The following is a 12,153-nucleotide window of genomic DNA, read 5'->3' on the forward strand; positions in this document are numbered from 1 at the left end:
AGCTTTCAGTTTTGGGAAATGAGTGAATCTTAGTCACTCGTTTTCTGCTGCTTCTATCAAAAAAAAACCCCACTTGAACTCAGCATAGTTGGGTGAGGGATCGAGCTGGTGCTCACAGGAAGCCACGCGCCCTTCAAAGGCACCTGTCTTTCTTAGCACTCTACTTCTCCAGCAAGCCTGGCACTGCTCACCGACCTGCCTCAGAACTGCTGGTAGGAAAGCAAGGTAAGTGGGGACGGGACCATGCCTAGGGCCTCGGGCCACAGGCCACACATGCTCTCCGGACACTAGACAGGTGTGTGGACTTTGGAAGTGCTGTAAGCTGGCCATCTACCCAGTCCCAACACTCAGGCGTCTCCGGCATTCTGGGACTCCCAGCCGGCTTATCTTATCTTGGAGCTCACACACCGTCTACTTCTACTCACATCCTCCAAGCCCTCGTCTGATGGGCGTTCATAGACGCAGGTCTCTCTCCCTGTGCACATCTGGCCCCAGTCCACACGCTTAGGATATACAGAAAATTTTGGTCAAACATACACATTTTTCTGCTTCTTGCTTCTGTCAAGACTCCCAGGTCAAGAAAGAAAATAAGGCTGATTCCCACAACTTACCAGCTGTGTTTACTTTTTTTGTTCTCCCGATAATTTCGTAATTCCTCAGCTTCGTCTGTTCCTTAAACTTCCACTGGAAAAATGGTGGAGAGAGATTAGAACTGTTCTTTATCTAACTAGAATCGATATTCATTGTACAACATTGTTTCCAGCGACCCTGCGATGCCCCCGGTCTTCAGGATCTGTTTGCAGGAGGAAACCCAGATCTCTTTCTTGAGAAAGCAAATGTAGTTAGTAGTTTGAGTGTTGGGGCATATGGTGGTGAGGCTGGAAGGTAGGGGGTCTACGTGAGTTACCGGACACTGTTGTAATAAGGAACACAGGCTGCCGTTAAGAAGGAAGCAAGAGGAGGTAGCCTTGAGTCAGAAAGCCCTTCACCCCTGAATTGCTCTCATTCACATGTGAACAGGTGTGTAACTTTAAGAAGGTTTGAATCTCTTCACCTGCCAATTTAGAGAGCAAACGAGGGTGGTTGGGGAGATAGAGGGATTTCATTTCGGGCTGTGGTGTGCCTTTTCGACATCTGTCAGACTAATTCCGGTGGGGATGGGATTCAGAGGACAGGACTGATTTTTGCATGCAGTTTTGATGAAGAGACCAGAAAGTTCTCTCAAGTGACCATCTGAGTACTGTGAAATTATCTGAATGCTGCAGTCTTCAGAAGGGCCTTGAGAACACACCTGCTGCATTAGCATTAGACTGGCCCAGAAGCAGCGGGCCACCAGGCCTGGAAGGCCAGGCGTGTTCCCATTTATGTGATGTTCTAGAATGGACATGGGACTTGGCTGTGTGTGCCGGAGACAACTTGCACCAACTCAAGACTGTTAAGATTCAGGAATTCCTTTTTTTTTTTCCAAGATTTTATTTATTTGTCAGAGAGAGAGAGTGTGAGAGAGCGAGCACAGGCAGACAGAGTGGCAGGCAGAGGCAGAGGGAGAAGCAGACTGTCTGCCGAGTAAGGAGCCCGATGTGGGACTCGATCCCAGGATCCTGGGATCATGACCTGAGCCGAAGGCAGCTGCTTAACCATCTGAGCCACCCAAGGGTCCAAGATTCAGGAATTCTGTGAGGTGGTTGGTAGCTGGAATTTTGCCGTGGTGGAAGTATTTGTACTATAGAAACCAGCAAACACCATAAATCAGCGTTCCCTACCTCCCCAGAACTGGTTTCCCAGCATGTCACCGGGACTCGGGCCCCAAGAGAAAGGTTTGCATATAGCTGTGTGGCCTCATTTAACTTCTCTGAACCTTTTATGAGTCATCTACACCATGGTTCCGTAAGGTCGCTTGGCTTAGAGCGCCCAGCTTCTGTTGGGAGGGTGGCAGGGGACGGGAGCATGGGGTAGGAGTAAATGAGTAGTACCAGGGAATGTGCTTTGAAATCTCTGTCAAGCTTGCCGGAGGAATTAGAATTTTAATATAAAGTCAGGTGACCAATCTTGTAGCCTCATGATTATCTAAGCAGTTACTGAATTTGGGGAATTAAAATCTGAAGGGGGACCATGCGTAGATTTTTCATCTTTTTGTTTGTTTTTTGTTTTTATGTCACAAAGGCGGCTCTGGGTATAGGACTATTGGGAATCTCAACTGACCTACAAATGATTCAGTAACCCAGACTACTGTTTAGAAATGCGTCCTTGAAAGCGCCTCCTTGAGAAGGAGGTTTTACTGTCCCCGCTTACAAAGGAGAGAACGGAAGCTCCCCTCAGAGGGGTAGGAAAGGGGCAGAGCTGGACCATGGAATCTGCTAACCCCCAAGGGCAGGTTCTCTCGTTAGGCCGCACTGCCCTGTGGGATGGAGCTGTTCCACTTGGGAAGGTTGGGAAGGCTGTGCGACGGTCTGGGGCAGAATATTAAGCAGCTATGCTCTGTATTCAGCACCATTCCGATTTGGTTTTGTTCTTACAGAAATCCTGTTTGCTCTTCCCCTTCTTAGCTTCTGGTGGGGCTCAGACCCGAGTTGAGGAGCTGGCAGATTTGAAAATGAACCCCACGGATATAGCAGACACCACCCTGGATGAGAGCATCTATAGCAATTACTATCTCTATGAAAACATCCCCAAGCCCTGCACCAAAGAAGGCATCAAAGCATTTGGGGAGCTCTTCCTGCCCCCTCTCTACTACTTGGTCTTTCTGTTTGGTCTCCTTGGAAATTCTGTGGTGGTGCTTGTCCTGTTCAAGTACAAGAGGCTTAAGTCCATGACTGACGTGTACCTGCTCAACCTTGCCATCTCGGACCTGCTCTTTGTGCTCTCCCTCCCTTTCTGGGGCTACTATGCTGCAGACCAGTGGGTTTTTGGACTCGGTCTCTGCAAGATCATTTCCTGGATGTACTTGGTGGGTTTTTACAGTGGCATCTTCTTCATCATGCTCATGAGCATTGACAGGTACCTGGCGATTGTGCATGCGGTGTTCTCCCTGAGAGCGAGGACTTTGACTTATGGGGTCATCACCAGCTTGGTCACGTGGTCTGTGGCTGTACTGGCCTCCCTTCCTGGCCTCTTATTCAGCACGTGTTATACGGAGCACAACCACACCTACTGCAAAACCAAATACTCTCTCAACTCCACGAGGTGGAAGGTGCTGAGCTCCCTGGAGATCAATATTCTCGGACTGGTGATTCCCTTGGGCACCATGCTGTTCTGCTACTCCATGATCGTCAGGACACTGCAGCACTGCAAAAACGAGAAGAAGAGCAAGGCGGTGAGGATGGTCTTTGCTGTGGTGGCCCTCTTCCTGGGCTTCTGGGCACCTTACAATGTAGTGCTCTTCCTGGACACGCTGGTGGAGCTGGGGGTCCTTCAGGACTGCACCTTTGAAAGGCACCTGGACTACGCCATTCAGGCCACAGAGACCTTGGCTTTCGTCCACTGCTGCCTCAATCCAGTCATCTACTTCTTCCTCGGGGAGAAATTCCGCAAGTACATCGTACAGCTCTTCAAAGCCTGCAGGGGGCCGTTCGCGCCGTGCCAATACTGTAGGCTCCTCCAGCTCTACGCCCCGGACACTCCCAGCTCCTCCTACACGCAGTCCACCGGGGATCACGACCTCCATGACGCCCTGTGAAAAACAAAGAGGCAAAAGATGGAGTTGAGCTTCCCAGAGTTAAGAGCTTGAAACTGTATTATAGTAAGAGTTCCTGAGCAAGTGGCAGGGAGAAGACTTACATCCATGGCAGAGTGTGGGCTCCTCACCCCACAGTCAGCTTTTCCTCTTGCCACATGCGAGTTCAGCGCAGCAAGAGCTCCGTGGGGCTGCGGCTGCGGCAGCCCTCCTCTCCCAGCCTTGCCTGCGGGGAGGAGTAAACTGAGGGAGAATTCTTCGCAGCTTTTCAGTGAGGCGATACATGATACTGTAAGGGAAGGCCCTCGTTCCCTTCTACCTGAGCGGATGGTGTTCTCCAGGAGGAACCATGGAATCAATCGCTGCTCCTTGCTGCTTGCTCCTTTCATGAACTTCTAGCTTTTGTGGAATAATATAGACAACTTTGACATGCTGTCCTAGAGTTTTTCTAATAATATTTCCGAAGCATGGTCTATTTCCGGAAGCCAGGTGCACACAGGAACAAAGGGTGAAGTAATGAACCTGGACCTTGAGTCTTTCATTTTGAAGCATGACTTGTTCATGGAAGCCACACTTTTGATGCTGATGATAAGTGTAAGGATGTGAAGGCATTAGCACGGTCCGATTTCTAAACACGAAATACAAGGCATTAAAAAAATCCAAACACGCTTGTGGAAATTCAAACACACTTTCATATGGTTGTGAGCATGTTTTGTTTCAATTACAGCAGACGAATATTCAAATTTCACAAATAATAAACACGTGCGGATATATCTATGTAGGGTCTCTTACTTGTGTGCAAACAGAGCCTTCAAAACTAAAATAACCAGGGCTAATAAAGTATGACAAAGCTTCCTCAATAAGTTAGAAGTGCCTCCTATCAGGCAAGGCAAGAATAATCAACTAACGGTTACTACTGATGTGGCATAAACGGGACCATCAAAAAATTATGAAGTTGTGAAAATGTCATCCTCTCTTTTAAAACATTGGCCGCCTTTTTAACTGTGGGATGACTCAAAATTTCAGCCAGTCATTTCTTACAAGTCATTTTAATCATGTAATTAATTGTTTGACACCATTAAAATAAATCTTTGTTCTTACAGCCTTAATCAGAATAAAGTAAAGACTTTAATCAAGTCGGGAGAGACCTGTAATCCCTCTCCCCCCAAAAAACCTGTCTTGCAAACTATTTTTTTTTGTCTTGCAAACTATTAACTGAGTTATCTGTTTCAAATGCTTCTGTAAGTTTACGCATTATCACATGCTCTATGCTTATAAAGGATGCATTTCCAGAAAGTTGGTTTTTAGAGAAGTGATTTTAAAAGGGTAAGTGGATGTTGCCTTTATGGATAAAAATAAACAGACTTGTATATAGTCCCAGCGAGATTTTTTCCTGATCTGTTTGTATTCGGTTTCCTTTGTTTTGTTTTAATTTTATTTGAGAGAGAGAGAGAGAGCATGAGCAGAGGGAGAGGGAGAAGCAGACTCCCCGCTGAGAAGGGAGCTGGTCATGGAGCTTGATCTCAGGACCCAGGATCACTACCAGAGCCCAAGGCAGATGCTTAACAGACTGAGCCGCCCAGGCACCCTGTGCTGGGTTTCCCTGACGGGGCTGCAGATGCAAGCTGATGTGCACCTGGCACACTGGGCTGGCCAGTGGGAGGAACAAGAGGGTTCCCTGTCCCAGGCAGCCACGTGGGGTGGGGAGGCGGTGCCCTGTGCAGCAGTGACCAGGAGGCTGGTGTACATGGCAAGGAGGGCTGGGCCGGGGTCTTGGGCGGTTTCCTTAGAAAACCTCCCTCCGCCTGGCACACCAGCCCAGCCCGCACTCCCGAGTGAGCCTGAACACATCACTTCTAGCCTCAGTTTCCCCTTGTCTATAGAGCAGAATATATTCCAGAGTGATGGAAGGAAAGATAGTTGTTCCTTGCTAGAGCTGGTAAGTGTATTCATTTAATCACAGTGAGAGGGAAACTTTAGGGCCTGAAAGACAGACCGGCCCAGGGGGTTTCACTGATGCTTTGTCCCTCTGCACACACAGTGGTAAACAGGGTGGGGTGCCATCTGCCCGCTGCTATCCCTCCTCCTGGGGGGAATCACCCATCACCTCAAGTTCTTTAGGCCTTCCCTTGTCCCAGAGCTGGGGCAGATTCCCTCCAGATGGGGAATTTGGAACTTCCAGTGACACTCCAGCGTGATACTCTCAGAACACAGACAAGAATGTTTCTTCTCATTCGGCACCAGAAACATGAACAAAAGGCCAGCGCGATTTCTACAAAGGTCATACACAAAGGTGAGTTTAACTCTCCGTTCTCAGATGCTAGACCCATCTCTTCCTGTGACAATGTGCCCAGCTTCTGGGGAACACAGACTCGGTGCCATTTAAGAACAGCAGTCGTGGTGGTTGTACAACACTGGGAATGTTCTAGATGTCGCTGAATTGCACATTTTTAAATGATGAGTTTGACAGCCTGTGAAGTTTACCTCAACAAGAATGCTAGGCAATAGCCCTTTCAGTATCTGCGCCATAGCAGGCACTCAAATTCTACTGAATAAATACATGCCATCTTCTTTCTGTGAGAAGAAAAGATACAGGGTGTTGGCAAACGGTCTTCAGACTGTTGGGGAGATTTTCCTTGAGAAAATCTCTTCACGGCTTGGAGCATTGGATGCAATTAGTTCCAATTGGTTGAGTGTCTGTTTTGTGCTAAGCAGGATGCCGGGTTATGGAGAGACTAACAGGATAAAGGAGAAAGCTGGTGGAATTTATACTCTGATACGGGGAAAACACAAACACAAGATCAACTCTAAGGCAAGCAGGAGAGCTACGACAACAGAGTAGCAAACACGATGCTTTGGGATGTTCAAGGAAGGAGAAATGGATTCAACTTCCCATTTCCTCATACAATTAGCTTTTAAAAGGGCCGTGATTTTGATGAACGGAAGGGAGGAAGGACCTTGGAGGCTGATGGAAAGGCTGGTGGCAGTAAGAGCAGACTGTGCGATCAGGGGTAGGGAGTGGTTTGGGCAGTTGAGAGAGAACATGTTGGGGAGGTGAGGGGCAGCCACAAAATAAACACTTGCCCTTTTGCCTTAATTTGGAACAACTCTGACAGGCCATTCTGGTTCGAGCTCCCTGTACTGTCAGCTGGGGTGTCTGCTGCAGTGACACGCCAGTGTGACTTTTCCTGTTGTCCAGTCTTGCTTCCTTCACGCCCTTGTAGGGGCTGTTCCCAAGATGACTCACCATTAAATCCGCTGTATGCTAATCTCAGAGACTCAGAGGCTGTTTTCAGGAACCCCTGTCTAAAACCAGGACTTGGGGATCACATAGGGGTGAGTGAGCCCCTAATACAAAGGGAAATTGACCTTCGGGTGCGGGGAAAGCACTGCCCCTGCACTGGGGATGTCCTTCATTCATTGCCCCAGTCCGTCAGCCCCATCCAACTCTTGTTGCCTGTGCTTCTGTTTGTCAGCTGCACCTTGGCTCCCGTAACTGGCCTGCCTCACCACCAGAGGCACCTCCCTTTCCACTCCTGTTATGGTCATGGACCACCTCTACCTTAGGTTGTGCTCTAGTCACCTGACATCCTGTATTCTGTACCGGTCAGTGACTTGCTGGGCTCGCATGAACCAGGCACAAGCTCTACCCACTTTTGCCGTCACAGTACTTTACTCCTTAAAAGCTTTTTTTTTTTTTTTTTAAGATTTTATTTATTTGACAGACAGAGTTCACAAGCAGGCAGAGAAGCAGGCAGAGAGAGAGGAGGAAGCAGGCTCTGAGCAGAGAGACCGATGTGGGGCTCGATCCCAGGACCCTGAGATCATGACCTGAGCCAAAGGCAGAGGCTTAACCCACTGAGCCACCCCTCCTTAAAAGCTTATAATGGCTCCAAATTCCCCTTTCAGAAAAGCAGAAATCCACCAAGGGCTTTCATATACTGAAACTCTGTTCAGGTTCATTGTAAAGTAGATAAGGTTGGATTTACCCCAAGAGACAGAGGTTCAGGGGAAATAATATTCTAATCATGAATTAGACTAACTCCAACAGTAGCCAGCACCTAACTGCCTAGCAAAATGCCTAGCACAAAGCAGTTGTTCAATTATTTTCTAGTGAGTGAGTGAATTTCCTTATCTCTTAATTAAGTCCTCTACACTGGCAATTCAAGTTTCTATTTCACTACACAAAGTTCAGCGGTCCTCTCTCCAAAATCCCCACTATGTTTCTAATAAAATTTCGTGTGACAGAGTTCAAAGATTGATTGAATTGCCTCCTAGTTCCAGAAATCAGTGGGTGTTCTTTGGGTGAAAAATTACTTCATTAAGACTTTTGCTATGACCATAGTTGCAGAAGTCTGCATTTTCACCTTCTCTAGGACCTGTAAAATAACAGCAAGAAGAATGAATTAAAAAGCTCACAAACTCAATTTTTAAAAATTCTTTTTAAATAGTCTCCACACCCAGTGTGGAGCTCGAACTCATGACCCCAGATCGAGAGTCACATGTTCTACCAACAGAACAAGCCAGCTGCCCCACAAACTCTCTGTACTTTCTTCATGATTTTTTTTTTATAAACTTAAAACTGTTTTAAGAGATAAAATTTATTTTTTAAATTGAAAAAGAAAAAAGTATCTCTAGTTGTGATGATAGTATTGAGTAACCGGAAAACTCGAGAGAATCACTGGCAAAAACTATTATGAATAACAATTAAGCAAGTTAATGGGAAAGTGCTAATATGCAAAACTGACTTATATTTATATTTACAAATAACCACTGGTTAGAAGATGTGATGGAAAAACAGACCCGCATTTTGAGAGAGAATAGAAATTGACCTTAATATGTATCTTAATTAGGATACATATTATTCTAATATGTATCTTAATTATCTGAAATATATAGGAAATAGATATAAAAACCCCCACTTGAAAACACTATTGCTGAACACCAAAATGATCTAGATGAAAAGGCCTAGATACTTTTTTCCAAGAAGACTCAATATTATAAATACACCAGATCTTCCCAAGTTAAATGATTAAATCCAATGTTATTCTTCAAGATACACCAGTGGGAGCACCTGGGTGGCTCAGTGGGTTAAGCTTCTGCCTTCAGCTCAGGTCATGATCTCAGGGTCCTGGGATCGAGCCCCACATCGGGCTCTCTGCTCAGCAGGAAACCTGCTTCCCCCTCTCTCTCTGCCTGCCTCTCTACCTACTTGTGATCTCTGTCAAGTAAATAAAATCTTTTTAAAAAACATAGATTAAGGGCTCCTGGGTGGCTCAGTGGGTTAAGCCGCTGCCTTCAGCTCAGGTCATGATCTCAGGATCCTGGGATCGAGTCCCACATCGGGCTCTCTGCTCAGCGGAGAGCCTGCTTCCCTTCCTCTCTCTCTGCCTGCCTCTCTTGTGATTTCTCTCTGTCAAATAAATAAATAAGATCTTAAAAAAAAAACCACATAGATTAATGGTTCTTTTTAAACTTCATACACTGATTTAAAAGTTCCTGTGAAAATGAACAAAAAATGGACATTCTGAAAAGAAGAGCAATAAGGATGACTATATTATAAATTACTATGTATTTTAAATTAATTCGATAATTAAAATACTATGGCAATGGACCAGAAAATTGAGTGTAACAGAATGGGAAATCTAGTATTAGATCAAAACATACATGGGAATTTAGTTTATAAAAAAATTAAAAATTAGGGCGCCTGGGTGGCTCAGTGGTTTAAGCCGCTGCCTTCGGCTCAGGTCATGATCTCAGGGTCCTGGGATCGAGTCCCGCATCGGGCTCTCTGCTCAGCAGGGGGCCTGCTTCCTCCTCTCTCTCTCTGTCTGCCTCTCTGCCTACTTGTGATCTCTCTCTGTCAAATAAATAAATAAAATCTTTAAAAAAAATTAAAAATTAAAAAAAATACATGGAAATTCAGCATATATTAAAGATGGCATTTTAAGTCAAGCAGGGGATACAATAAATTTCTTTTTAAAAAATTTTTATTTATTTATTTATTTGACACAGAGAGAAAAATCACAAGTAGGCAGAGAGGCAGGCAGAGAGAGGGAGAGGGAGAAGCAGGCTCCCCGCTGAGCAGAGAGCCCCATGTGGCTTTCCCCTTAAAGATAGTACTAGCAGTACAAAGACGCTGAGATGTCTATAGCCTTCAGATGTTTACTTGAAAAGCTTGATATTGGTTTTCCTTATCTAGCTGAGGATTCACAAATTCTCCATAATCAAACTGACATCTTTGACAGATGACTAACAAAATTTTTAACAAATTTTTTAAAAAAGATTTTATTCATTTATTTATTTGAGAGGCAGAGAGAATGTGAACAGGAGGCAGAGCAGAGGGAGAGGGACAAGCAGATTCCACACAGGGCGCAGAGCCAGAGGTGGGTTTTCATCGCAGGACCCTGAGCTCATGATCTGATCTGAAATCAAGAGTCGGATGCTTAACTGACTGAGCCACCCAGGCACCCTAACTAATGAAATTTTCAGTAATCCAGCTAGGATCTCCCCAAGGAAGAGACCTACAAATAGGACACATCACAGGAAGGATCTGGAATAGGCGATTGCAGTTACAGTGATCCAGGAAATGTTGTCTGTAAAGCATGATTCTTGACACAAGGGGCCCTTAAGGGTGGGATGCCCAGAAGAACTTGTATTCTTGGGTCTCCTGGGTGGCTCAGTTAAGAGTCCAACTCTTGGGGTGCCTGGGTGGCTCAGTTGTTAAGCATCTGCCTTCTGCTCAGGTCATGATCCCAGAGCCCTTCTGTTCAGGCTCTCTGCTCAGCGGAAGCCTGCTTCTCCTTCTCCCACTTCCCCTGCTTGTGTTCCCTCTCTCGCTGTGTCTGTCTCTGTCAAATAATAAATAAAACCTTAAAAAAAAAAAGAGTCCAACTCTTCATCTTGGCTCAGGTCTTGATCTCAGGGTCGTGAGTTCTAGCTCTGCATTGGGTTTCACATGGAGCCTGCTTAAAAAAAAAACAAAATAGGGGCACCTGGGTGGCTCAGTGTGTTAAAGCCTCTACCTTCGGCTCAGGTCATGGTCCCAGGGTCCTGGGATCAAGCCCCACATCGGGCTCTCTGCTGGGCGGGGAGCCTGCTTCCTCCCTCTCTCTCTGCCTGCTTCTCTGTCTGTCAAATAAATAAATAAAAATAAAACAAAACAAAACAAAACTCATTAGGGGTGCCTGGCTGACTCAGTCATTTGAGCATACAGCTTTTGATCTTAGGAGTCATGAGTTCAAGGCCCATGTTGGGCATGGAGCCTACTAAAAAAAAAAAGAAAAAGAAGAGCTTGTATTCTCTTGATAAGTTTTTGTGTTATCAGATGTAGATCTTTCCCTCCTATTTACTCCTATTACTGTTCCTTACTGAATCTTGAGAGATCTGAAATTTTGGAATGATAGAGGAAGCACCATATTCATCTTGATACTTCTTACAAGATTTGGAATGATGCCTCACGTGGTAGAGTTTAGTCTGTTTTGCATAGTATCTGCAGCTGTCCGAAAACTTCCTCGCGATAATTTCAAGGTCTAAGGCCACTCAGGACATGCTCTCTCTCTCTCTTCTAGTCATACTTCCACTACAGAGGGGCATTGTACTCCACTTTCTCTCATGGCAGTTAGGGTGGGTCCTCGTGGGCATTTTGAGCACTTCCTGAAAAGGCAGTAGACAATCATCTTCTGTGTGGGATGTGGCCGTGGACAGCTCCTTGGCTATGGAGGTGGGGTCATTGGGGGGTCAAGGCGATGGTGGCATTAGACTCTCTATGAGAACTATTAACAGCATTTGAAAAACCTGGAAGAAGAAACCTCAAAGTTAACCTCCAAAAATATTGGTCATTAAAAATCTTTTCTGGATTTACCAAACATTACCTATTACTTATGTAAGTAATAAGTAATAAGTACCTATTACTTATGTTAGCCATCTCATAGAAGGAAAAATTACACTTTGTACCTTCCAGATTCCTTCCTTTCTTTCTAAGATTTTATTTATTTTTTTGACAGAGAGAGACACAGTGGAAGAGGGAACACATGCAGGGGGAGAGGAAGAGGGAGAAGCAGGTTTCCTGTGGAGCAGGGAGCCTGACCTGGGGCTTGATCCTAGGACCCTGGGATCATGACCTGAACCAAAGGCAGCTGCTTAATGACTGAGCCACCTAGACACCCCTGGGGTTCTTTATTTCTTTAAACAAATATCGATTACTTTCACACCCTCCCAAAACAAGAGAAATATTTCCATTTTAGAAAAGAAAAAAAAAAAGGAGATCTTTGTGATTATGGAAAGCTGACTAATGAACCACAGAGAGAGAGTCTAAAAAGGAGGGTTCACAGGTGAGGGGAGCAGTAGGTGCTTATCCTGATCTGATGCCTGCCTACAGAGGATGTCAGTGCGTTGAAGAAGACGCAGACGTCAGTCAGATGGTTAGTAGAGTTCATGGTGTGAGATGTGTACAAGACATTGCAGAATGTTTGCTTTTT

General features: G+C 45.5%; 1 protein-coding gene and 1 pseudogene across 1 annotated transcript; one reads left to right on the forward strand and one right to left on the reverse strand.

The window, feature by feature from the left end:
* The first annotated feature begins 184 nt into the window (after positions 1-184).
* On the forward strand, positions 185-4,324 carry CCR4 (C-C motif chemokine receptor 4). The gene is made up of 2 exons (XM_046003506.1): positions 185-225; positions 2,547-4,324. Exon 2 carries the CDS (start codon positions 2,594-2,596, stop codon positions 3,674-3,676), a length of 1,083 nt encoding a protein of 360 aa, XP_045859462.1. The 5' UTR covers positions 185-225; positions 2,547-2,593; the 3' UTR covers positions 3,677-4,324.
* A 5,506-nt stretch (positions 4,325-9,830) lies between these two features.
* On the reverse strand, positions 9,831-11,269 carry LOC123940666 (annotated as a pseudogene).
* Between the last annotated feature and the right edge of the window lie 884 nt (positions 11,270-12,153).

Source organism: Meles meles, chromosome 4 (assembly GCF_922984935.1).
Source record: "Meles meles chromosome 4, mMelMel3.1 paternal haplotype, whole genome shotgun sequence".
NCBI classification, from domain to species: domain Eukaryota; kingdom Metazoa; phylum Chordata; class Mammalia; order Carnivora; family Mustelidae; genus Meles; species Meles meles.

Excerpts from the sequence above, each read along its gene's own strand:
- CCR4 (XM_046003506.1), top strand. The coding sequence starts at position 2,594 with ATGAACCCCACGGATATAGCAGACACCACCCTGGATGAGAGCATCTAT.